This window comes from Alligator mississippiensis, chromosome 3, assembly GCF_030867095.1.
Source record: "Alligator mississippiensis isolate rAllMis1 chromosome 3, rAllMis1, whole genome shotgun sequence".
In the NCBI taxonomy this organism is placed as follows: Eukaryota; Metazoa; Chordata; order Crocodylia; family Alligatoridae; genus Alligator; species Alligator mississippiensis.
This window is the reverse complement of record NC_081826.1, coordinates 98,667,730-98,695,718: the sequence shown is the minus strand read 5'-3', so window position 1 is coordinate 98,695,718 and position 27,989 is coordinate 98,667,730. Positions and strand designations below refer to the sequence as shown.

The following is a 27,989-nucleotide window of genomic DNA, read 5'->3' as shown; positions in this document are numbered from 1 at the left end:
TTAAGTGGTACAGAGCAAGCCAATTTAATCTTGAAAACACTGTGAGGTGACACTACATATCAGCAAGCACAAAAAACAAGAACAGCTTGGAACCTTTATGCATAAACTACAACTTCAATATAATACTACTGAAGTTATGTCTACACTACACATTTCAGTATAGAGACACCTGAGCTAGTGTAACTATGGGGACAAGTCTAGCCACAGCAGAGTAAAATTAGGCTATAGTACTCCATGGTGCCATGACCTTGAATTTTTTTCAGTACCTGAAGCTAGCTTGGGCATCTCTGTACTTCAGTACAGACATCTCTCTAAGTATAAGAGTACTGCATTATGAATGTATTTAAACTGTGCTGTCAATATCTAAGCCTGAATTCTATATCGCTGAAGTAAGGGGGGGGGGGGGGGGGGGCGGCGGCTGTCTCTCTCTCTTTTTTTTTTTTTTATTTCATAGGACATAGGATCAGGCCCTTAAGACTCATGAACAAATTTCTACTAACGAAACCTTTGCTTGGAACAAAATATGTGTAAAGTTCAAAGGGTTTTGTTTCTGGGAGTATGCAGGTTACTTAAAAATATGTTTTAAAAGACACAGGTTCAGAATCATTTTTACATATACACACTAGTCCATCTGTCACAGACAGGCAACTGTAACTCCGATTCACGAGCTTGCTCTAGTTTTTTGGTAGTGTCCCGCACACTTCCAATAATTAAAAAATAAACATAAAAAAATAGTTGCCACAATGGATTTTTGGATCACTCCAACTAGTACAGGGGTGTGATCTCTTCGTGCTACTTCCAGTACGTGATTTTTTCACAGTTGCTTTTCAAATGCAAAAACCAAGTATATACCTAGAAAAGAAAAAGGAACATTTCAAACTTCACTGAAAACTTCTAGTTCCTCTTCATCCCAAAAGTTTCAAAATACACATTTGATATATCTTTCTTAAAAAAAAAAAAAAAAAGAAGATATTGGAGAGCAGAATATTCTATCTAATAAAAGCTGCAGTAATAGCTACCCCATCTAACCATATCCTATTATGGCCCATGTATTAAAAGCATATTCTAATATAGCTGCAAGTTTAGGTAAGCAAAATTCAACTATATATTTGTAATTTAGATGAAGGGCTATATTTTCAGAAGAACCCAACCAGTAAACAATATCCAAAGCAATGCAATATTAAATCTTAAATGCAGCTTTATAATATTATTAAACAGTAGCTTAAGGATTCTAGCTATGAAATGTGAATGTCTTAACATTCAACTTCTTCTGTTTCTTTTTAAGTCTTTCAAAATTCATTATCACAATTTTAAGATTCATAGCTACATAAGGTTAATGTGTAATCCTAAATGTTCCTTTGGTTTGTATTTTTCTTTATAATATATGCAATAGAGCAGAATTAAGGTTGTGTTCCCCTCTGCAAAGGTGAAATGAAATGTTAATAGTACATACAAAGATCTGAAAATGTGAAGTTGCCATTTTAAAAATAATAGCTGTTAGAAAGAGACACCACAGTGTGTTTACAAATAACAGCTGACACTTTATTAACTCGAAATGTACCTAGTAGAAATGGAGGTTAAGTACTATCTTGACTACAGTAATACTCTTGCAATGTGCACGGAAGAGTAAAATTTACAGACAACCCTTGTCTCATGACAGCAGAGAGACGTGTCAGAAGACATTGCAAAACTAGTTTCTTATAAAAACAAGCAGAATACAATCTGATGGTTAGAGGTTTCCAGCTGACTCTAAATAGCTGTTTGTGATTATGTGCGTCATAGCTAGAAGGTTGCTCAATGTATATAATAAGCCTGAACGCATTTTCCAGCAACGATACAAAATTCTACTTAATTGTGGCAAACTGCCTCTATTTTACCCATCAGGAATACTATTCCTCAAGATCTCTATACAAAGACTGTTGGGTAACTAATCCCCAATTACTCCTTATAACAAGTATGAAAACCCTCAATTTAATAGAAAATAAGCACTGCTGAAAAGAAAAAAGTAGTTTGAGTTTGTCACAGTCCTTCTGATACATATTTAAAATCAGACGATTGCAACAAGAGAATAAAAGTTGATCTGTAAAACCAAAGCTCCCCAACGGGAGAGAGAATACTTATTTGAAGATGATCAAATGGATTCTCTGAACACAAGAAAAAATTCTGATTAAAGACTTCCTGAAAACTAATAACTAACTAAATGTAAAAATCTAGCTTTTTCTGACATCTGAGCAGGCCAGTACCAAGGTCTGGAATACTGCTAATTCTATTTGACTGCAATACATAAAAGCTATTGGACTCCCGGAAGGATTTTTTTTTACCTAGATATCCAACTACTTTTTCTAAAAAATAAATAAATAAATAAAGGGTGGCAGAAAAGAGTAGTCTGTGCGGCCACAGAAATTTCCAATCACATTGACTTAAAAAACCCACACAATATATGTAACAATATTACTGTTTTCTATTTAAAAGTGCAACACATCAGAATAAACACCAGTCACCCTCATATCCACTCCTCAACTATTTGTGTCTGAAATATATACTGAGTGCCAAGAAGGGCAACCTGTGAATAAGTTAGCCAATTTTATCTACAATAAAGCTTTGTTTAACAACTTTCTTGAAATATTTTACACATTCATGCTTCCCCAACACTATAAATTTGTATTCCCCAACACTGAGTGCTGTAAACAGTTTCTGTTAACCGCCTTTTCAATTTAACTAAACTTAAGTTACATGCATATGACGACTTTTTTATTAGCTTGAGCATCCTGAAGTTAGGCAACTGAATCCATATTTGGCCACATGAATAAAAATGCATATAAAATTAGCCTCTTAATTAAGGTTTTAACATTAAACCACCACCTTTGAAAGGGTATCTCTGCACACCTTCTACTGCCATCATTTATTCAACTACTTTGTTAAAGGAATGGTATTTTAAGTTTCAAAACAATACTTACTTGTTGCTTCCCATTCAGATTTACTCAAAGTTCCCTATTAAGAAAAAAAAAGTTTGTTAATTCATTCTGCCTGCTTGCATGGTACAGTGGTAACGAGGAAGCTGCCTGCCCACGCAGTGCTGAGGGAGCCTGCAGTCAGGGAAGTGGGGAAAGACCTGGCCAATGAGATTGAACAATACTTTAAGTTAAACACTCACTATTACAGTACACAAATGTAAGCAGAGGCATGGCCCCAGTAGTTATATTAGTTTTATGTCTTAGTCTTTCCAACCGTCTTTGCATAAGACCATAAGAAATGATTCTATAAATACACTAAAAGAAAGACAGAGACTAAGGAAAATAATGGTCCATTACTAAATCAAGGAAGGTAAGCAAAAAGCAAATAAAACAGAAAGGACTGAAATATAGGGGGGAGGGGGTGTCCCTCCCCCAACCTCCCACCCCTTTTACTTCAGTCTTCACCTGAAAAGTTAGTCATGATTAGACATCTGAATTAAAATTATAAATAGGGTAGAGACAGGACAAAATTGAAAAAGAGCATGCAAGGAAAAAATGTATTCAAGTAGCTAGCACTCAAATTTGCCCTAGAGTACTTAAATTAGCCAAAGCAACTACTGAATCATTAGTGGGTTATCTCTGAGAATTCATGAAAAATGGAGGAGGTCCTAGAGGCATGAAGAAGGGAAAAGAGTAACTATTTTCTTTTTTTTTATAAAGAGAGTAAAAGGAGGTCCTGGGGAACAGAATGATCAGCTTAACTTCAAAATCAGAAAAAATGTAACAATCCAATTATAAGCACCTCGAAAATAATAAAGTAAAAAACTGGTCAATAGAATTGTTGAGAACAAATCACTTCCGATTAATTCAACTTTCTTCTTTGGCATGGTAACTAGACTAGTGAATAAAGGAGAGAGATGTGGTACTTTGATTTATCAAGCTTTTCAGCAAAAGGAATGGAAAAATGTAACATTTGAAACACCTCTGAGATTTTTGGACAGGAGAGCCTCCAGACATGCACACACTGTGTGTGTGTGTGTGTGTGGGGGGGGGGGGCAGAGACACAGGACTAAGCAACACCCTATTGTCTCTCCTGGGTGGCATGGCAATTCTGAAGCACTCCAGTGTGGGGAGCAGCTGAGGCCATACGTCATCTGAAACACTGTTTTTCAAATCTATCAAACCCCATTACACTTTAAAATGTTTCAGATGTTACATCTGTCTGTACCCAGTATCTCTCATAAATGTTCTCATAAGCAAACTAGGGAAATATGGCCTAGAAGAAATTACTCTACACCTGGTTCAAAACTGATCCTCAAGGAGTCACTATCAAATAGTTCACCATCAAACTGAGGAACATGTCAAATGGGGTTCACACTACTCTATTTTAGATCCTGTTCTAATTAATACTATGACTCAAACGAAGGAAGAGAGATCCCTTTTATAATAATCTGCAGATGATACCAAGTTGGAAGAATTTGCAAGCTGGACTGAAATTCAAAATAATCTTGATAATTTAGAGAAAATTAGTAAGATTCAATTCAATTAACATACAAAGTCATCATCATTATCACACCACACTTGGGAAAGAAAAATCAAATGCATAAATACAAGATGAAGAATAACAAGGTCAAGGTATTTAGAAATGTCGGGCCATAAGGAAGAGTGGGAAGAACTGGGTTTGTTTACTTTAGAAAAGAGAAGACTGAAGGATACAAGTCTTCAAATATGTAAAAGGTTCTTATAAAGAAGGCAGTAATTAATTGTTCTCTATGTCCACTGCAGATAGGATAAGAAATAATCACCTTGGTTTGCACGAATGAAAACTGAGGTTAGATTTTAGTGGGGGGATGACTTTCCAATTCTAAAGGTAGGCAATAACTGGAACTGGTTATCTAGGAAGTATGAGAATTACACTCTCTCTGGAATTTAAAAATAGGCTAGGTAATGTCTTTTAGAGATGGTCTAGGGGAGTGTGTGTATAATTCTATCTCAGGATGGAGAGGGGGGTGTGTGGTGGGGGAGTAGAATGAGTGATCCTCTCGGGACGGACTACATGATCTCCTGAGGTCCTTTTCTCTCTTTCCGATTCTGACTTACGCACGTGTAAAGTCCTGTTAACTTCAATAAAATTGAAACTAAACATGTGCTTAAATGTCAGCAGGATTTGGACTTCCATCTGAACATATCTGGAAGGAAACTGATGGAAGCAAATACTTACCATAGGCAACTCTGCTTTGCCATTTTTCATAAGCTCTTCTACGTGCTCGTAGTCATCAGGCTTATCCGACACAAGGCTGGAATGATCGTTTGCAGGATATTGCTGAACGACAGGCAACAAAAGAAAATGAACCCATTATGTCAAGATCTAACCAAGTGAATCACTGAATTTAAGCAAGTGTTGGAGGGGGAGGGAGGGGCAATCAGTCTGCCATTTGGATGCTTGCTTGTAAAAGGATTTGGTTGAAAGTTCTTATTTTTTGCTTTCAAGAACAAAATGTTAGTTTTAAAATAACCATTTTTATGCCCAGCAGTATTTATAAGTTAAATCCTGTTTAATTACTTCAGTGAACCAAGTTACTCGTACTACTCCCATCACTTCCTTTCATTCTTCAAATCTTTTAATAACCTTCTGTCTCAAATTACAACTAGGGGCCTCTCGGGGCACAGACAGAAGTGGCAATTTTCACCTGATCTGGCCACAGAAAGTAGTTTATAGCTGTGACCAAACACAAGTGCATGGCTGCATACAGTTTCAAAAATGGCTGATCAGGTGAAAATCATACCTCATTGCTTGAGGTATTAGATGAAGGCACTTCAAAATGTGCCTGTGGAGCTCCCAGCTTGTTGCTGTTTTCAGAATGGAAGGGGGGAAAGGGAGTGGAGGGAGTTCAGTCTGGGGTTTCTCAGCCCCCCTGGAGGGTAAAGCAGGTGTACTGGACCTCCCCCCAGCCCCTCGAGGAGTGGGGGCTCCAATTCTCCCACCCCACCCTTCAACACCAGCTAGGGAACCCCAAGAATGACCTCCCTCTGCTGCCCTTCTCCCCTCCCATTCTGAAAACTGGAAGCACTGTCAGAAAGTCAGTGGCCGTTGCTACGAGAACCTGGCTGCAGGCTCCCAGCCGACAGCTAGATTTCCCTCCCTTCTGGAACCAATAATGAACTTCTGTTTGGTCTGGGTTAATGTTGCAAGTCAGAATGCTTTGCAGAAAACATTGAATTACGGTGGGAGCTGCACTTGTCTGCACCCTTGGGCTATCAAATCCAGTCCCGTTTGTTAGTAGGTAATAATTTGTTCAAGAGGGTCCACAAGACCATCTACCCAGATATCACTGTTCATCGCTGAGGGAGGAGAATACTTCCTCATTCCCCAACCATCCACCCATCCCCTCCTTCCCACCCCTGCTTTCCACCATTCTCTCCCCAGGCAACAATCAGAAGCCCTAATACAGGCCTTCCAGACACCTCCCACACAGAGGTCAAGTTAGGGCTTTTCATAGGGATACTAAACACTCAAATACACCTTGTCATATTACCACACCAAGCACACCCTTACTGCATCATACCATAACTTCCATTAACTTACTAAACCTCATTTTGAAACTATTCAGATTCCTGGTCCTTTTTTCAAGACTATTAGAAACCTTCTTCTAACTTCTGGTTTAGATTTGTTCTCAACTTGTGTACATTTACTCTTGTGCAGATACTGCATTTTTAAGTTAAAAATCTCTTTTCCGTGTTGTCCTCAACTTCAGTTTTCTATACAGCTTTGTCCCTGTTTGTATCTTGGAATTTACTTCCTCTTCTTCCCCCATATTCTTGCTTTTCACTACACTATAAAACTTGCTACCCTTATTTAAGTAGATTAAGTAAGACAATGCATAAGCAACATGCTTACACTTGAATAAATGGCCATATGCCAGTTTATAAACAAGCAGCCACATGATATATAGCCCCTTGCACAGAACTTCCTTACAGAGAAGTAGTACACACTTGTATAAAATTAGGCTGTGTACATGTTGTGTGTTTCAAGCTTATCCCAGGCTGGTCTCAAGACTTAATAGGTTCTCTGCTGTCCAGTGGCAATATGCTGTAATAGCTGCCTACTGTGCGCAGCTACCTCAGATGAACTGCTTATCAGTCCGCACCAGATCTGGATGTCATTTGTATCAGTGTATATGTATCATTGCCCTAGGGCAGTAAACACAGTCAAGTCACAGCTCTTTAGTTTTACTATGAGATAAACTTAATTAGGTCAAACAGGTAGGCAGGGGACATAGTTCTGATTTTACCTACTTAAGAGGTATATGTTAAGAATATTTTTGACTCCATTTAGCACTTTAGTTCATAAGTACTGGACATTTGTTATCCTACAGCAGAAAAACAACATACGTCACTGAAGAGAGCGCCTTGAAGTCTGGTGTTAGAAAACTGCCTAAAAATGCTGAAAAAAAATAGCAATTACAGACTCAGATGGTAAAATTTTGTGGGACAAGTATCCGTGTAAGATTAGTCACGATTGTCATTTTCCTGAATATGAAGTCTACTCTTTTTCTGTACGTGTATGTCGTTTGACTTTTCAGTTCTCCTATTGATATTGCTTGCACATGAAAGTAGTTCACAGATAGGCAATTAAGTTTCTCCTTTCCATTTTTTCTCTTATGTAGGCAATGGACCAACATTTACAGTAAGTGTTAGTATCATAATATCATGTTAATTATATATCACCTGAAGTCATAGGCATTTAATTTGCAAAAATGAACAAACAAATGTGATGCAAAGTGTGTGAAGCAAGTATAAAATACTTATTTGCCTAGTAGCTAAAAAATATTAAAATGTACCCTGAAACTGAAACATTTGCTACAAAATTTAGAAGATTAACTGTACTTTCAGTAGTAGAGGTGCTATTTGGCTCTGACACTGACAACATTTAAAACGTGTTAACTTCTTATACAAAGCTCATGAAAAGAATGTCAACTAGTGCCAAAATATCACCTTAACAAGAGGCAAATGCTACTTAAATTAAAAGTAATGTTAGCATGTTCAATATTTACCTCCAAAGCCTTCATTCGCTTCAACAGCATTTTATGCTCCTCGTTCTTCATATTTTCTTCGTAGAATTCTCGAAATGTCTTTTTATAGACTAGCTTCATGCTATATTTCTTTGCCATTCTGTCAAAATAGCAGGCAATTAGGTGACCCACAAAATTATTGCAGTGATATTTTTAAACCCAAAAAAGCCCAAGTACATAGTATAGTCAATAATTTTAACTATAGTGACATCTTATGGTCTTCAATAGGACTGCAACCTCTCTCTAAATGTTTGACAGCTGTTATTAGAGAAGCAGGGAATCAATACTGCCATCATGACTCATTAAAAACTGCAGCTTCACAGGGAAGTTTTTCTCTGCATTAAACCTCCAATAAGTCTCACTTGGACAGAGCATTTCCTTTCCCTGAAACATATATTTCTATGAAGATGCAACTTAAATTAATAACTTTAAAAATATTTTAAAATGTGTGATCCTACATCAGTTACTATGGACTGGCACACAGAGAGAGAACGAGAAAGCGAGCGCACGAGAGCAAGCAAGTGCACCTACATGTGCACTTTAACGTGCAGTAGCCTATTTTACTTTGCATTAAAGCGGCACGTAAAAAAACCACATGCTATTATGCTAATGCACAGTAAGAAAGGCTACTGCACATTAACCATAACCTAAAAAGCATGCATTTGTGCTACTGCGCATTTGGGTAGCTTAATGCACATTAATGCACATGTAGACACACACACATGCAAAAGGGAGAGGGAGTATGTGGCCTTTCCCCTCAATACAACTGTTAATTAGCATTACCACAGCAGCTAGAAATTCCTTGTGTGGCCAAATGCAGAGTTGGGATGGGGGAACATGAGGGGGTGGGGAAAAGACATCTCTGCCCAAAGCATAAGCAAGCACTTATCTTGCAATCACAGAGCAATGGGGGACAGTTCAGAAAAATCTGCTAATGATGTTTGGCAGAAAGCTACACTGTGGCAACAGTGTTTCCTGATCAAGTAAAAGGCCTAAGCATGCCCTGCCCCACCCTGTTGACACAATCCAAACCCAGAAACAGGTGGGTGAAATCTGCAGTCATTCTTGAGACCTCAGTCTCTGGTATGCTTGAAAGGAGACACTGTGACCCTAGAGTGATCTCACTACCAAAACTTCCTGATTTAGACCATAAGTACAGGTGCGGGGAGGGAGGGGGGGGTCGTGCTTGGGGCTCTCCTGGCTAGGATGCCCCGATACAGCAGTGTAAACATATTTAGACTGCTGCAGTCTATAAGCTGCAGCATTAATATATGGCTATTTAACACCTGAATTGGAGCTTTGATTTGACCTTAAACTTTGCTCCACAATTCTATGTAGATAAGCCCTAAGAAGAGAGCAAAGCCACAGTTTGTCTGTCAGTCCCTGACAAAGGCATACAAAGAAGTAATGCAACAATATTAGTCAGATAATGGTCCTAAGTACACCAGGCCTAACATGTGTCTAGTTTATGGCAGGCATCAAAGTAAAGGAGAGTATGAAGAAAGCACTTTTAAAATGAAGTACCACTGCATATATTTGCAGGAAACTTACTCCTATGTATGAGGCTTGTGGAGGAAGGGACACATCAGGTGCTTGTTTAACATTTTAACAAGTTTCCAGTGGCAGCTAGCATCATGGCTTGCATAGCTGGCTGACTTGAGGCAGAAGTTGACATTTTGGTAGTACTTGACAGAGGGTATGCAGGGTGGAGGCAAATGGCCTTGGAGGTGAAGACAAGCAGCTTATGTTTAGTGGGATAGCAAAGGGGAGGAAAGCAGAGGGAAGCAAAAAGGTCAAAGAAACCGGCTAAGAGAAGGAGCTCTGTAACAACATCCTGAATTAATGCGAGGTCAAGGCTGCAATTGTCAGGACCAGTGAAAAGATGAATCCAGTACTGAATCATGAGATGAAGGAAAGAGTTTTACCTCTGTGGGTGTATTGGAAAGGCTGCATTCTAGGGTCATTATACAAATGGGTTTGATAGTGACATATATTGAATTAATAAAAATCCTATATATGAAAAATCTAAGGAGATACTAGTCACATATGACACCTAGTTTCAGACCTACATGACACGATGATAATGCTGCCCACAATGCTCTGGAAAAAGACATGGGAGAAAGTTTGGAAAACAGAATAAGAGCACTAGTTTAGCAATATTGTGCTTGTACTTACAGACACTTACAAAAGCATACTTGAGAGACAGTTTGATTAAGTTTGAACAGGAGGCAGGTCTGCAGCAGTAAGGTAAATCTGAGAGCGATCTACATAGACATGCTGGGCGATTTTGTATTTGCCCGTAAGATTATCCAAAGTTAGAGAGAGAGAAAAAAAAAAGTGGAACAGATCTCTGTGAACCTAACCCTCCTCCATTCCCCACAAAAGATCTGATCCCCTAAAGCAGCACATCTTAATCCATGGGTCATGACCCAAAAGTGGGTCACAAGAATATATGAAAGGGTCACAAACAAATTTTAAAAAATGGATCAACAAACTTCAAAAACTGATTCTCCATTTGTGCAGAGATGCACAACCTTTTTCTTTCTTTCCAATCTGTAAAGGCAGTCTAAGAAATTTAACAAGGAGTATCCCTGCCTCCACCCACTTTATCATCACCATCAGGAATAAAGGTTCTGCAGAACAGATCTTCCTTCAGTGACACTTCCTAGCAGTGACACCTACAATAATTAGCAACTCAGTAAGCATTTATCTCTATTAAACGGATTAAATAGAATTCCCAGTACTCTATGACAGTCACTTTAGGGGCAGACATTATGCATAAACTGGTTTAAGTGATCAGAAACTGATTTAAATCTGTACAGAAGAGATGTTCAGTGCATATAAACGGGTCTGAAAATAGATAAAACCACTTTCAGAAAAACCTAGTTGAATGTAGTATCACACTTAACTGATTTGGGTCAAACCGGTTTATGCAACATCTGTCCCAGACCCCTGGCTAGTTTAAGTTAAACCAGACTCCCCCAGCATCCTAGCATGCTCTCTGGGCTGGGTGGGGCTCTCTGCTCCACAGCAGAGCTGGCCCCACCCCCCTGCTCCCCATCCAGAGCTCTGGCAGAGACTGCAGACACAGCAAGGTCTGCCTGGCTTCCCTGTTCAAGCAGAGATCTCTCCCTCCCTCCCATCTTCCATGGCATGGACCCCAGCCCCATGGAACCTAGGCATGTTGTATGCTAGCTAATGCTGAGATGTGTCTGTGTGCATCTCCAATTTCACTGAGACAGGGCAGTGTCTGCTTAGGGCTTTTTAGAGCTACAGGTCAGCTGGTAAGGTCCCTGCTTCCTTCCTTGGAAAAAGTTATTTAAGAAGAGCTTGAGAGGGGCTATTGTTTTGCTGATGAGGTAATAAACACTGTTGTCAGCCCGCTGCTGGCTTGCTCGCCTGTCAGTTTGCTGCAATCAGTATAAAGCAGCAGGGAAAGAGGGACTGAAAAGTATCATCAGCAGATGTTGCACTGCACACACCCCCCCTCCCCCCCAACTTGCCTCAGAGTGCTAGCCCGAGACTGGCAACACTCCTGCCCCTTGAGCAGCAAGCTGGAAAAACCTTGGGACCATGCAGGAAGACCTTCCTAATCAGAGCAACCAGAACACCCATCTCAGCTCAGCACTGTACAGGGAAGGGAGGGCTTCTCTAGTACCCCCCAGCTTCTAGCCTGACGCATGTGCCTGCATTTTTTCAGTCCAGAGGGGATGTCTATGTGGTTACAAACCGATTCAGCCTAGCCAGGTTAGGCTAACCTGCAAAGATTGAATTAATTCAGGCTCAGGCTTTTTGAATGTCTGCCTGTAGCCTATAAGACTACCAGTAAAACAAAACAAAACAACAAAACCCAACAACAACAACAACACTTTTGCTACTCATCATATGACACTGAGCATCCCCACCATAGAAAAGTGTCTTCAGCAAGAATGATGTTATATAAAAAAGACAATCTTGAACCAAACTGTAATCTTAACAGTGAAATCTTAGTTCTGAGAGCTAGCTATACTTAAAATAATAAACCAGACTCAAGAAAGAAAGGTAAGTTCTGATAATTCTGATATGCCATATTTTCTCAGGAATAAAACATGCATCTCATTTTTAAAAGGCAGAATGAATTTTAAAAAGATCTTTCCTTGTACTAACTGAGGAGCAGCGGCAAGGGAGTAGAGCCTGCTTATTGTTCTGCTCTGAGTCATGGGCAGATTTTACTTTTTCCGCATAAAGCAGGAACTGTTCTCAACATATCTTTTGCATAAAATACACACAGAAATTTCTAGCAGCTAGCTTTGGGAAAAAAGGTGTTTTGTATGTGAGAAAATATGGTAAGTGTCATGAAGGTATATTTCAACAAACATGTTTATTTATTTCCTCAAGTTTCATTATATAAGGGAGCCATAAGTAAACTCACTCTTCTAGTAATGGAAAATAAACCAAAAACTCAGGGACATCAACAACGCCTTCCAAGTGGAAGTCATACTTGCAGCCAAACAAGGGATACTCCCCCTTCTTCTCAAACTTCACTGTGTAGATGTCATTCCCAAATGAATTGGTGGGTGAAGCTTCAAGTCGCTTCCTATAGGAGAGAGGAATAAAGGCAGTAATGGACAGGCAGGCTCTTATTACGTTTGCTAATAAAAAGGTAAAGCAAAAATAAAGAGCCCTGGCCCAAAGCAAGGAAAAAAAGTGCCTATTTCAATGCCCTATGCTCTCTATTCCCCAGCCTTGCTGAAAAAATAATATACAATTATTGAGGCAAAGCAAGTCTTTCATTCAAATTTTAAACTATTACACAGTGGCTAAAGATTAAGTAGCCATAGAAATAGATCCTTAGACTTAGATGCAGTTTGGTGCTCCTGGTGAACAGGCACATTTGAAATTTGATACAGGAAGCTTACTTCAATTGCTTGTATCATGCCAGTTTTGCCACTGCTACACTCAATACAGAAAATTTACAGATTAGGAGCAGTGTTTTCTACAGGAGCTATGTCCTTGAGAAAGAGGAGGGGGTACAGTCTATTCCAGGTGTATCAAACTCATGAGGCCCTACAGGTCAGATAAGCAGTGCGGGGCTGGGTCCAATTGGGCCCAGACTGGCCCCATGTACCACATGTACTCTGAACTAGTCTTGCACGCAATGTGTGCCAGAACAGCCCCATGTGCAGCACATGGGCCTGGGGCCGAGGCTGCTGCATGCAGCATGTGGAATAGTCTGGGACACACCACATAAGGTGTGTGGGTCCAGCGCAAGACCCATGGGCAGAACTGCAGGCTAGATGACAGAGCACCATAGGTCATATCCTTGACACTCCGGTTCTACTACACTTCATTGAATTTACCTGGGGCGAGACTGCTCAAACAAGAACCTTACAAAGCTCTTTTATTTGAAACATTTTGTTTTAATAAACCACAGAAGCAAGGAGTGACTACCCTTTTAATTTGAGTGTGCATCCCACATTTTTTTTAAAATTGACAGGATAAAAAAGCACTTACACAAGCTCAAAGCTATTTGGGGTTGTGCCAATAAAATATCCTCCACGGCAGAGATTCCCACAAGCATTTTTAAGCATCATGTCAGCCTGCTCATGTGTCTCAAATGAATAATGGTAAACAAACTGACAGCTGCAGATGTCAAAGTACATCGCTGGATCATCATACTTGCTGGACAGAAGTTCCTGAAATGGATGCAAATGAGCTATGAGGTCTGTACCAAAGACTACAGAAAAAGAGTGATGTGCATTAACCTTTCAGTTAAATATGCTAATTCTAGAATGCAAGTTTTTGGGAAAAGACCACACAGTAAAGTTTCTTTTTCCTTTGCCTTTAGCAAATTCACACTATGTATGAACTGCTGGATGAAAGAGGAAAAGGCAGCCTTAAAAGCCTGCTTACATGCAAGAAAACACATAACATATCCCAGAGCTACCAAAATATATTAACCCCAAGCTGTAATTCTTTCATGTGCTTCTTAAAATGTTGATTAAGGAACTGGATCATTAAACTTAAAGCCAAAATAATGGGGCTAATTAGTTACAGTTGTTAGTTTTCAAGAAGTTTTATTATAAAAGTTTGGTTATAACTGGGATGGCCATACATCCTAGTTTGGCCGGGAGACTCCCAGATTCCATAGACCAGTCCTGTCTGGTTGGTCAAAAGTCTTGGGCTAGACTCTGGTGGAGCAGCATGGTATGCCAGACAGATGGGCTCCCACACACAGCAGCAGTGGTAGTGGTACCTACCTGCCTGGGACACCGGGGCACTCTGCCTCCCTGCCAGACTCCAACCGAGGACTTTGATCAACCAGCCAGGACCAGCCTATGAAATCTGGGAGTGTCCCAGCCAAACATGGATGCATGGTCACCTGGGTTATAGCTCACTTAGAAATGAACTCTCACCACTAGTGTTTAGGGGTGCACCGATAAAGATTTTTTGGGTTGATACCATTGGACAATTATTAACAAGCCATATTAGCCAATACCAATTCGATTCTCGATACGCAGCCCAGCAGACTGGAGAGCAGTGTCCAGCCGGTAAGTCTGTTGGGGGGGAGGGAAGGGGGGGGGAACAGAAAATCAAGGTCCCTGCAGTGAGGGAGGGAGTGGGGTTGGGGCAGGTACTGCCCAGCCAGAGCAGGACACAGGACAGAGCCAGAGTGGGGTAGATTCTGCTGCTACACACCCTCCCAGGGGAGCCATGGGGGGGCGCGTGTCCCCCAGATCTATGTGCAGGGTGGGCTGCCACTACAGAATAGACCTGGGTTCTTCCCAGTGGCATGGGGGATGGACAAGGCCGGAACTCTGCTTGGGGCAGTGGCAGTGCTGAGGTGGGGGGGGGGGAGGAGAGCTACGGGGTGGGCTGTGGCCACCCCAGAATTTGCCACAGCCCCCCCTCTCATCTTGAGCGCAGTCCCAGCCCAATCTCCCACTGGGAAGAGCCCAGCACCAGCCCCGACCCCAGTCCACAGCAGCAGCCCACCCTCACCCCACGCACAGATTGAGGGGGACATGCCCACTGTGGCTCCCTTGGGGGTGCGCACAGCAGCGGGATCCACCCCCGCTCCCTACGCCCTCTGGACAAGCCTCTCATGGCTTCATCCCACACCCCACCCCAGCTGAGCAGTACCTGCTCCTGACCCAGTCCCACTACTTCCCTCACTGCAGGAGTCTTGAGAACACCTGCCTATCAAAACAAAGTTCTTGAACATCCCCTATTGATGTTCTGTACCAACAGTTAGTAGAGTCTGGGACTAATTTGACCACAAGTTCAGAGCAAGGGGTGAAAAAGGATTTCAGGTTTTCGAGAGTATTACAAATGCTGACAGAAGTTTGACTGAACTAATTTATTAAGTAATTGCACTTAATTGCACAGGGGGGTCGGACTCGATGATAGGGGGTCGGACTCGATGATCTATTGAGGTCCCTTCCGACCCTAACATCTATGAATCTATGCACATAAAGTAAAAGTTTACTCTGTATAGATCTTCTGACTAATGAAACAATTCAACCTCCAACTAAACAATCTTTCTTCCACAAAACACCCCAGCATTTCTATTCTACAGACTTCCAATCTTTATTAATACATGAATGCCAAGAAACAGGTTACATCTCTAGAAAATATATAAGGCAGGATAACAATACCTTGGAGCTGTCAGCCTGTATAAATTCTGCATTGAAAATATGTTCGTTAGGTCGAGACCGGACTTTCATATCAGAATACCTCTGCTGGCACTGCTGCACAGAAACTTCAGCAATATCTATAAAAAAAATAAACTGCATACACAAACTTCTGTTCAGATAACCACTACTACAGTCATAGTAAAAATACCATAAACACATGTTGAAGCTGATCTTCAGTTTGACAATCTATGATGAAGTTTTATTTACACTTATATGGAAGCTGGAAGGAGCTTATTACATTAGAGATGCTTGGATCAATGCAATAGCACAACCTACCCACTGCCCTTGAAGTCTTTATCCTGCCCAGGATAGGTTGAAGTCCCACATTTCTAAGATTAAATATCAAAATTTCAGCCCTCCTGGTTGCAGAAAAAAAAACACTTTCAAAGTATGAATTTATGGATACAAAAATGATGCTCTTTGTCTTCCTGAGTCTGCACAGAACAGTTCCAAGACGTAGTCTATACTTGAAGTAATGCTGATAACAACAGGTGCCAAAAATGAGAACAGTTGAACTTTGGAGACTTCTGAAGTGGTACCAAAAATAATTACGTTTTACAATCACAGGAACTGTTTCTGCTGCAAATCAGTCATTTTTCTAATGTAAAGTAGTCCTAACAAATGTGAAATATATCCAGCTTAGAATACAGACTAGTTAAGAAATATACAAACATTTTACTACTACAACTGTACAGTTGTGTGCCTCATTTCAACAGTTTTAGGAACTGTAAACCAATCAGTTTACTGGATGTGCAAACAGTGAAAAACAAAGGACAGAAAATATCCACAGTTTTCTAAATGCCCAGCATAAGTTCCCCTCTGTCCCACCACTTTATTAAGATACATATTGTTTGAAAGAATATAACGGCAAATCTTAAAAATACATCAGCTCCAAACGAAATGTTAATTTTGCTATCTGTATTTTTCACTCTGTCTTTTACCAATTTCTATGCAATTAACTTATGCCAAGATTGTTTAGCTCCCATCTTTTTCTCCTGCCAAATTCTGCAGTGAAGTCAATTCCAAATCTGTGACATCACAATAAACTGAAATTAATATACTTTTAAATACAAAGCACCATGACTGATGTTTGCACTGTTAGAATAACTGTATTTAAACTACAGTGGGAGAGAACAGGCATAACAAGGCTGTTGCTTGTTCTCTAAGATAGGGGGCAGCAACCTTTCACAAGCCATGGGCCAAAACAACCTGGCTCCAGTCCGACATGGACCAGGTAGGTGGCTTCCATGGCACATCAGCAGCTGGAGGCTCTCTCTTTGCTCATGCTGGAGCCAGTCAGCTGTGACTGCACCCACTTCCCTCAGCCAGCCCCCTCTCCCTGGCTATGGCACAGGTGCAACTACCAGACAGTGGCGGGGGGGGGGGGGGGGGAAATCCTGTGAATTGCATCCACACTGCTGCCACTTCTTCCTCCCCTCCCCTGACTATGGTGTGGACATAGCTGGAAGCTATACAGATCCACTGCAACTTCCTACCAGCTGGAAACTACGCCTGTGCTTTTCGAGGCCAGGAGTATAGGGGAGGAGAACCATAGCAGTGCAAATGCAGTTTGCAGCCTCCTGGCCCCAGCACAGCTCCGCATAAGCTAGAGGAGCTGGAGGGCTAAAAGCAGCAGCAGTGGTGCAGGGGCAGGCAAAGCCCCCTGCTAATAAAGTGCCACTGAAGCCATTCAGTCCACATTAGACCAGAGCCAGGAGGCTGAGAAGAAGTGATAGTGGCACAGGCACAGCTTCAACCCAGCCAGAAGCAAAGTGCTCCAGCTCCATGGATTGGATCCACTGGCTCTGCAGGCAGTTCTTTCAAACTGAAAGAAGATTCTGACAGTTTTGTAAGCTACTTTTGATCTCCAAACATTCACTTTATATTCATGGAGTGAAATGGATTTCTTTTTTTTCCACTATTGATACTGACAATTTAAATCTCCATAAGATGACAGAAAGCCACAATAAGATACTAAAGCAAAATTTCCTTCAGAACAAGCATTACATTTTGGGGGGTGTCCAGACAGGAATACAATGAATATACATTATCATCCTTTACCCAGAACCTTACTCTACTGTTCCCAAAAGGTTGCCTTCTTACCTGTACAGACTAGTTTATGGATTCTGCCTTTCCTCCATTTAAGCAAGTCTCCACCTTTGCCACATCCCAGGTCTAACACAGTGATACTGTTCTTCTTCTGTCGTACCTTGTCTATAAATTCTCCTGAAAAAGAGAAACCATGCTTAAGCCCGTATCGACTAATTCATACAGTGCTAACTTCCCTAAAGCACTGAAATCTGACCATTTTACAATCTCAATGTTGATTTGAGGACTGCAACTTTAAAGTTTCTAAAATACTCTTACAAGGATAGGTGCTAGGATATACATTTTTTCTAAAAATGAATTTCAATCTGCTAATTTGTACTAACCTCTTAACAGCTCTGAAAAAAGAGCAAATACTTCCTATGTTGAACACTTCATAGACACTGTTTGCCAAACTTCTGTCTGATATTCTATAGGCATAAAACAGCAGCATCTTCCATTGATAAACAGTGGCGATTAAGAGAGGAAGTCAAAGGAATCTCACCCAGTAAGAAGGTGTTTCCAATCGGAGATACAAAAATATTATTTAAAGAAGTAAGAAACACCTCATGGACGCAAAATCCGAAAGGGGGGAGGGGGCAGGGAAATTAATGAGAGATTATACTACAGAGTAATTTATTCAAGTAGGTACAAGCACAGGGGATGAAAAAGGACTATACCGAATTTAACTCCAATGCTGTGGTGTTAGCAGCACCAAAGCTAACAGCTCTCTTCATTTTCAAGACTTCTAAAAGTTAATTTCAGAGCTACTTTTAGAAGCGTAGAAAATGAGGTGGCATAGCAGCTGTGAATCTGACTATATCCTCTCAGTTTTCAGCTTCTAATTGCAGCCCTTGGGTAATCACTCTCCCCTCACTGGTTCTGGGGCAGTTGCAGTTACAAAGCAGACAGGAAGTCAGTATGCAGTTAACTAGAGTACAATTAAATTACAGAATTAACAGGAAGGCCAATGTTCCTATGCCCTTAAACAGTTTATGACCTTCTTCAATATGCAGATAATTGATTCTTGCTAAATGTAAGCAATAGGCAAAATATTGGGATAAGAGTAGTGTTAGGCAGTTAAGTAAATTGCGCTTATCTAACACGTCCATAAACAAAGCGCACCATGTTCTATTTTCCAGCTGTAAAGTCACACTGCAAATTCATGTGCTAAACTTTCACTCCAATATCATTTCTTAATTTTAGTGGAATTGGTATCTCTCTCCTTTATATATACACACATCACTCACATAGTATCTTGCATTTTTCAACGTTACACGCTTTTCTTTAAGTGTGGTTCCAATTTGCTTAGGAGTTTCTGAACTGTCGGCCTGCCTATCCTAACTGACACTGACATCTTGGGCAACTTCTTTAGCATAAAGTCCAACCCTTCTAGTACCATTATTGAATGATGCTAGGCCCAAAAAAGCTCCTTCTGACAGCTGCAGATGCTTCCATCTTCACTTGATATTTTGCCAATAGTTACCTTTTGTTCAAGATGCTTTAGTTGTCAATCAACATCATAAGGCTCAGATCCAACACTTAAATTCACTCTGAATAAGGCTTTAAAATGAATTCACTAAATGTTTCTAAAAAAACCTAACTATTACCTCTAACTGCTTTCATTTAACCCACTAATTTCTGTAGTGTTATCTCACAAATACTGCCAACTCCTCTGCAAGATCTCTCTATAATCCTCTGGAGTCCTTCTTCTACTTTGTTTAGACACTTCTTGTAATATTTGCTCTGTTACTTTAAAGCAGTGTATCTTAACACCAAGTTATGCATACCCCCGGGAGATGGGAAGAGTACGCCACTAATTGCAAGATGGTATACAAAAGGAAAGACTGGGAAAGCAGAAAATTGACAGCGTTACTTATTTGATCATCTACAGCAAACTTAGAAGGGGAGCAAGATATCAGCTCCCTCCCCTCCAAAAAACCTGAGAATACTACTTTGAGTTAAAAGCTGAGTTTTCCAGTTGGTTACAAAGATTTTTTTTAACCTGTTCTATTTTCCTTCCTCTAATATTTCCTGGCTTTTCATACCTTTAAAAACAATGATGGGCAACTTTTTAGCCCTGTGGGGTCTGTTTTCAGGTTTCCACTTGGATCCTATCCCATGCTTCTTGAATCAGGCTGCAGTCCCCCAAGCCAATTTAGCAAGTAGGGCTATGCTATCCACAGGCCATGAAAATTAGCAGTAGGGGAGTGGAAATTAAGGCTGCCACCACTCCCCCACTGCCAAAACTTCAGACCCATCAGGAGCCCTGTGGCCTGGATGACATTGCTCCATGGGTTAGATCTGGTCCGTGGACTGGCAGTTGAATACTCCTGCTTTAGAATATTAATTACAGCTAGCACAGAAGTACATTAACTTCATATCTGGACATAGCATCATGTTCACATGCTTACATGTTTCATAGAACTGTTTAGTCTGCATCTAAAGGTATAATCCCTCCGGGAAAAAGTGATGAAAGGTTACAACTCCAGTTGGAGACTTAAAAACAAGGATAGGTTAACACCTGAGAAACAATTCCGTTTGAATGCAAGTGTTCCTTATTTAAAAACAGACATCATAACAAGCAGAACAGCTTTTAAGATGAATACCCACTGCATGCCCAGCCAGTCTTCAATGCTTAAAAGTTATTTCTTTGACAACTCTATAACGCAAGAAGTGGAGGTCCCGTTGTGCTCTTCAGTGCCCCTTGAAAAACTGAGAACCATTAGAGGCCTAAAATGAACTACCATTCTGGGGAAAGATGCACCCTCATGAGAATCAGAAAGTAAAAAGTCCTTGCCCATCTCCTTAACACGAGCATAAATTTTAAAAAGTCATTTTTTGTAATGGCAATGGGACACATTTACATAGAACAAGCAAAATTCAAATGAAAAGTTTTGTGCAGTATCTAACTAGTATTTTGTCCAACATGGACAATTCTAAGCAATAAGGCAGCCATACCAATGAGGACACTCTTCATCCAGTTATTAAAGTTTCGCAGGTAGAAAATGCGACTTTCACTACGTTTTTCTACTCCAACTTCTTGAAGTTCATTATAATGTGCAGCTACAGTTTGCCCATGACCTTCTCCCATGTGCTGTAGAAAATGAAAGACAAAAGAATTACATGAGGAATGGTGAAAAAATGTTAAACTGTTTTAATTAAAGTAATCCTGGTTAAACATGGGGCTTAAAACAAAAGAACAATAATAAAAAACAGAAGCAATGGTAACATTCAGTGGCTTTGTTTACCTAATATTTCCCTGTCCCTCAGTACTTTAAAACTAGACAAGGTGGAAACTCCCTTAAAAACCCACTACCAGTGACCAGTTATTCCAATGGATTTATGCAAGGTATCTTTTTCTCACCAAAAATAGATTTAAATTTGTGACAGTTGTACCCACTGCTCAAAGATAGATCAGTTTTATCCTTCTGAAAAACAGCACATAGAAAAGCATTATTCCAAATCTGAACTTAAAAAAATCTGTCACAGAAACAACATTCTAAATTTAGGCCCACAACAGGTGCATAAATACTGCTTATTTAATCCAAATGCCAGCCAGCTGGAATTGTTTAATCAAAGCCTCAGATAGGAATCACTACTAAAATACCAACATCTTCTAACAGCCTTTGTGACTGGGAGGAATAAGCTTGGGGAGAGAAAGGGAAAAAAAAGACACCAATGACTCTATGCCTCTATACTCTGCACTGCTAGTTCTAGTAATTCTGTCACAAACGCTGCTATTTCCCTCTCAGTCAAGGACCTGTGACTCAAGATGCAGATGGGCTTTACTTATGTAGGAAGGTTCCCTCTTCCTCCCCCTTCCAACTAATTCAGTGATACACACAGAATAAGATAAAAATGGTCTCGGGCTATATGGAATCTCATGCATACACTTTTCAATGAGTTTTGTAGAATTATGGTATAAACAAAAAGAAACTGAAAGGTTATTAGTCAAAATGCGAATACATCCTGTAACCTTCGAGCTATTAAGTGGCTTACACCACTATAAAAGAACTCCCTATAAAAAGTGTACTTCAGGTATTACATCATTACAAGAGCAGCTAAAAGAGATGAGTTTAATAACTGTCTGCACTATATATTCAACATTTTTGTATTTCAGGCAATTTTGTTGATTAACCATAGAAAACAATCTACTTGATCCTACTGACTGCAGAAAATCCTCCTTAATTATGATACAAGGTCTTACGTACCAATACTGTAGTTCTTTTAGCTGAAACAACATTAATGAGATCATGCTACCTATTACAATGTATCATATTAGCCAAAATTTAATATACAAGAGCAAATCTGAACAAAGGACTGTAAGAGGGAAGACAGGCACTCTCTCAAGATGGAAAACACTGAGTTCCTTAAATTAGGGCTGAATGCATCTGAAGACCCTAACTACAGCATGCCCTACTGTGCAAATTAGTGTTCGCACACAGACTGAGTAACAGTCCCAAAAGAGATTCCATTTTCCTATCTAGTTAAGTATTTTATTTTCTTCTCTCACACTGTCTTAATTACAGTAAAAGTTCTGTTAACCGGCATTACAAGCCGGCATGTTCTACTAACTGGCATGCCGGCTTATAAGATAAAGTGAAACCAGAAGAGCCCACCATGGCACTTCCAGTTTCTCCGAGCCCCCACGGCCCAGGGCAAAGCAGCCTGCGCTGCCAAGCCCCCGTGGCCCGGGGGCATAACAGACTGTACGGGGCTGTGCAGGGCCCACCTCCCTGTTCCGTGGGGCCCACAGGGCCCATGGGAGGGGCGGCAATGCGGTGCGGTGCGAGAGGTAGAGGGATGCCCCAAATGCAGCGGAAGAAGTGGCAGCCAGGGCCGCTCAATTAACCAGCATATTTTGTCATCCGGCATCCCACATTCCCGGGGGATGCCAGATAACAGAGCTTTTACTGTAATACTAAAATATCACATGTCTAGAGAGGCTTGTAAATCCTCCAGCACTCTCCCATGATGATCATCATCCCAAGATCAAAGTGTAGCGACCAACTGGGCTAGCATGGCAAGGTCCATGATACACAGGGAAGTGATCACATTCCAGCCACCTATGATTTCTCAGCCCATATACAGTTCAGTCAATAAGAGACAGCATTCAGCAAAAGTCAAGCACGTGACTTGAGCTCATTTCTATGGATCCACTGCAAGATACCTTAACCACTGTGCCACCGCATCCTTTACTAATCATACCAAAGTGGCTTAAAAAGTACATTTTATAAAACTGTAACACACTGATATTACAATAAGTGCAAAATACCATACCATGATGTAGGATGACTTAACATTAAAAAAATCATATTGTACAAAGGCCCAGGACTTACTGTCCACAGATCTCGATCAATGTCAGGAAAACAAAAATCCTACACTTTTGCTAGATTGAAGAACTAGTTATCATTTTAAATGTGGACATTTTAAGAATCACAAGAAATGTATGTTCTATCACAGCACTTGTTTTCAGCCCTGGAATATTCCAAGATCTCAGAAATTTTACAGTTACATTCTATCATCTTTCTTCCCCTTCCTTTAGTTCCGAAGTAGCATCTGCAACTAGTGTTTGAAAGATGCACACAATTAATGTTTCCATTTGGTGGTTTATAAGACATTAACTGCTGAGATTATAGTAATATGGTAAACCTTATTAAACCCAGGCTTTGAAAAAAAGATTTGAATCCTTATCTATTGTTCATCTACAACTCAAAATAGATAATACTTACTACTTTTCTAGAATCATCTTCAAATTCATGTTTTCTATTTCTTGAAACCTTGTGCTGATGACCACCAGTATCTTCCTTTTCTTTTTCAGCAAAAGACCCTCTACCTGAACTTGAACTATTATCATCCAAATTGGCAGAAGACTCTGCCACCAAAGCTGGTCTATCTGCTTCTTCAACTGAGCTCTTCATTAAATCTTGTTCTGCAACCGTGGTTAAATCAGCCATCTTTGTTAGATTTTATTCTTGTCCCTTTAGTTAAAAGCAACCAATGTTGTTTTTTTTCATACAAAAATTCTGCAAATCAAAGGAAAGATATTACTTTCAACATACCACAGATACTTACTTAGTAATCTCTTAAGTGTTTCATCATTCAAGTGCTATAAAAGAAAGTTAAATATAGTTGTTTGCTACAGACAATTTACAGTCTAAATATCACAAATGATAAGAATAAGAGATAAAAAGTAACATGTTCAATCAAGTAATATTTTATTGCAAAAGTTTAATTTACATGAGTTGCTATTCTCTGGTTTATTTTTGTGGCTATTCCTCTATTATACATTTCTTTACTGTTTGTCCTGTATCGTTATCCTGCACATGAGTTTTTCATCAACAGAAGGACTATTTCGCACAAGTAACACATTCCCAAATAAGATACAGCACCTTGTTTCAGAAAGGCAGAATGAAGGAAAAGATCTTTCTCTGAAGATACTGATAGGCAGCAGTAACCAAGGCTAGAAATAGACATCGTCAAATGATCAGCTGTGCTGCGATATGGGTGACTAGGCAAAGCACACATACCCCCTTGTTCTATCCTTGATATTGCCACCCGGAGAGCTGGCTGAACAGCAAAGCACTTTTCCCCATTGCCCCAGACACATGGCGTGGGTCAGTGGCAGTAGGGAAATAGGGTTTTCCACACCCAGCCAGCACCAGCAGGCTCAGCAGGGAAAGTGCCACAAAGGTAACAGACATCTGTCACAATAAAGCAGCAGAATCTATTACCATCCTTTCCTGCACCACTGATTTCCCAGTCACATGTCACAACAAAGGGTAAAGCCATCTTTTTGCTCAGCAGTTGCAGCACCTTAAAAAAACATGAAGGCACCACAAATGAGACATCAGAAGACGTCTGTTCTCAGCGTAAGCAGCAGCTTCTGCAGCATTAGCCTCTGCCAGGGGAAAGAGAAAGTGTTCACGAAGAGCAGCTAGGGAGCCCCTCCATACTTTACTGTGATGCCTCCTGTGCAGTGTTACTTTTACTTTCCCCATGCAGAAGCAGAAACTGCTATTACCCTATTTTCTCATTTATACCACACACTCCATAGATTCCATAGACATTAGGGCTGGAAGGGACCTTGCAAGATCATCGAGTCCAGCCCCCTGCCCACAATGTATAGCAGCTGAATCTTAGATAATGGGTGCATACATATACAAGAAAATAAAATAAAATAGAATAAGTAAAATATGAAAACAGAATTTTAAAAATAAATTGTGAGAAAGATCCAGGGCTGGCATAGTAGCTGAGTGTAGCTCATTCTTTCAGTAATCAGTCTTCTTCCTGTTTCATCTCTTTAAAAAGAGACGTGCGCAGTCCTAACTAGGATTGGTAATGGTACAGCCCAGATAGCTCCCTTTTCACTTATGATTAAGGGTATGTTTATCATTACGACCCTTGATAAATCCATGGCATGTCCGTACTTTGAATACCGTACCTGGTTCTGGTTCCTGCACCTCAAAAAAATAGAACTAGAGAAAATTTGGAGAAGGGCAAGAAGGATGATCAGTGGTATGGAGGGTCTTTTCCATGAGGACAAACAAAAGAGGCTAGGCCTATTCAGTTTAGAAAAGAGATGCGGGGGTTTACAACATACTAAATAGCAAAGTAAAATTAAATAGGGATTTATTATTTACTCTCTCACAATGCAAGAACTAGGGGTCATAAAATGAAACTAATACGGAATACGTTTAAAGTGCCCAAAAGGAAGTTAATTTTCACACCATGTGTAATTAAAGTGTAGAACTTGTTGCTACCAGATGTTGTGCAACCTAACAGTTAGGCTAGATTCAAAAAGGGATTGGACAAATTCTTGGAGGAAAGGGGGATCTGTAGCTATTGAGCACGGGAGTTAGGGTTACAGCCTCCAAATCACAGCTTCCTGGACCTCAAATGCTAGAGGCTGCAAGTGAGAGAGAAATAGCAATAGCGAAAAAAACCCTGGTTATGCCAGTTCATTCTTGTCACTGTGTGACACACAATACTAGGCAAGAAGGACTTATGGTCTGACCCAGTAAATGGCAATTCTTATGTACTCTGCCTCTGTGCCACACATGAAAACGCTGTAGTGAAGCATACCTTGTCTACTCACTCCCACTAAGGCGTACTCCAAAGCCCAGAAACAAAGCCACGTACCTGCTGTAGAAAGGCTAAGAGCAGTTACCCTTTATACTAGCTCCTCTGCTTCATTTCTGGAACGTACTGAAGGGCACAGGTGGGGCTGTGCCTCTGTACGATAGCCCCTGTGGCACTGCGTCCCAGCTCCCCCATGCCCTTGGAATTATACGATGACTCCCCGGCCACATCCTGCCTGGCTCCAAACGCCTGTGGTCAGGGCGTGGAAACTCATGGGGCATCTCTGCCTCACGGAGCAAGGAAGCAAAGCAAAGGGGTACTGAGCGGCAGAGGGCACCTTGGGAACCGAGTCTGCCCCTCACCCCATGAGGCAAGTGCTGTGGGCCTGACTAGTGGATGGATGACGGGGGCAGGTGGGGGGGGCAGTGGTGGCACCACAACTCAGACTCCATTGAGGACCCCTTGCCAGGCTCTGGCTCCAGCAGAGACGCGCACCTCGAGGACAAACCGCACAAGGGACACATAAGCTTCCATGAAGCTCGCCGCTTGCTCGCCACAGGGTAGCGCTGGCTGCACAGGATCTCCAGAGGGTCTGCAGGCGGGGAGCTGGGGAGCCTGAGGCCATGCACAGGGCAGCCCAGGGAGGACACAACCCCCACCCCGCACTATTGTGCAATGGGGGGAGGGGCCACGGAAGGGGCGGCCCCACAGGCCCACGCGCGAGGTGGAGGCTGACTTTGTGACGTCACGGTGAGTCTAGTGGGTGAGGGGCGGGCAACTCTTCCCCTACCCCCTTGCGCAGCCGCAGAAGAGGCCTTCCAGAGCGGCTGCGACAATCAGAGCATCGGCATCGACCCCGCTCCCCTCCCCCCCCCATTTCTGCCGGGACCGCCGCCGCGCTCCCCCTCCCCCCCCCGCGGCGCGCAGGAACGGCAGCCTCAGCCCCGCGCCGCGGCCAACGGCCCGGCCCCCAGGGGCCGCCTCGCCCCCGCCCCTTTCCAGCCCTCCGATTGGCCCGAGCGGAGCTGCTCCGCGCTGCGCTCACCGAGAGGGCTCCGCCGACATTCTGTTTGCGGAAGTGACGCGCGCCGAATGCGCGCGTTACACACGTTACCACCGCTGGGGAGTGGGGGGCCAATGGGAGGTATGCGGAGGGGGAGGGCCCCGGCCGCACGCCCTGGACGTCACTCGGGCTGTGCCGGACTACCAGGAGGCCTTGCGCGGGGCATGCGCAGCGCGATCAGCTGGGGGGCGGGGCGCGGCTGGTATTGGCGCATGTTCCTGTGGCTCGGGGGCCCAGGCGCGCCTGCTCACGCGGGACCTCGGGCAGGACCGACGGCGTCTCCGGCAGGTACAGGCTGCAGCGGCTGCCCTCCCGCCTCACTGGCCAAGGCCTGTGGCGGGGTGTGTCGGGAGTCCCGCGGGCGCCGGACCCAACCCCCAGCCCGCTCGCTCGGTCTCGTAGCGCGGGAGGCAGCAGCCCGGCCCTGCGCTCTCGCTCGCTCTTCTCCGTCCCTCTATGGGCCTGCCCCGCCTGTCCCCGGGGAAGGAGAAAAGGCTCCACCCTGGGGCGAGCCCCGTGCAGGAGGCCGCGCGCCAGGTCTTCAATGTGGAAGGATCGTATTGGAAGCTCCAAATGATCCTCTTTGCTGGAAAACTACCGTAGACTGAGAAAAAAAATGCAAATCTTTACTTTCCGTTGCTCGCTGTAACTTGCCACTGAGCGAGTGAGAGAGACCTGGGGCATCCAGGTTGAAGCATTTCTCTATTACGGTGCTGACAGCAAACCCCAAAGTCAGTTAAGACTCTCTAAGAGTGACTTGAGTTTTGCGGGTGCTACATCAGTGAGCGGCCTCAAAAATGATCGCATGCTTTGAACACTTTTACTGTTCTTGATCGTACGTCGTACAAGGGTTGAAACAATTGTACGAATATGGTGATTATCGTACACTGGGTAACACTGGTGGGAGGCATCGTTTCGCAGAAGCCTTTGTTCTGGTGACTCTGGTAAGTTGGCCGTTTAGCCTCCTTTTAGCTACTGCCTTTTCTCAGGTGGGGAGCCTCCAGCTTGAAACAAAATCTGCCTCTGGCTTTCTTCCTGCCTGGTCCCTACTGGG

At 42.0% G+C, this 27,989-nt stretch overlaps 2 protein-coding genes across 2 annotated transcripts in view; one reads left to right on the top strand and one right to left on the bottom strand.

Annotated features, from left to right (window-relative positions):
* On the bottom strand, positions 1-27,007 carry RNMT (RNA guanine-7 methyltransferase). The gene is made up of 11 exons (XM_006271938.4): positions 26,918-27,007; positions 23,523-23,816; positions 20,749-20,884; positions 17,806-17,928; positions 15,664-15,779; positions 13,520-13,701; positions 12,438-12,602; positions 8,009-8,126; positions 5,176-5,277; positions 2,958-2,991; positions 1-852 (listed from the first exon to the last, which is right to left on the bottom strand). The coding sequence occupies exons 2-11, from the start codon at positions 23,745-23,747 to the stop codon at positions 815-817; spliced, it is 1,239 nt and encodes a 412-aa protein (XP_006272000.1). The 5' UTR covers positions 23,748-23,816; positions 26,918-27,007; the 3' UTR covers positions 1-814.
* Positions 26,745-27,989, top strand: part of FAM210A (family with sequence similarity 210 member A) — a 44,943-nt gene continuing 43,698 nt past the window's right edge. The window contains exon 1 of the mRNA XM_019490344.2: positions 26,745-27,223. The gene's annotated coding sequence lies outside the window, so the exon portion shown is untranslated. The remainder of the gene's footprint in view (positions 27,224-27,989) is intronic.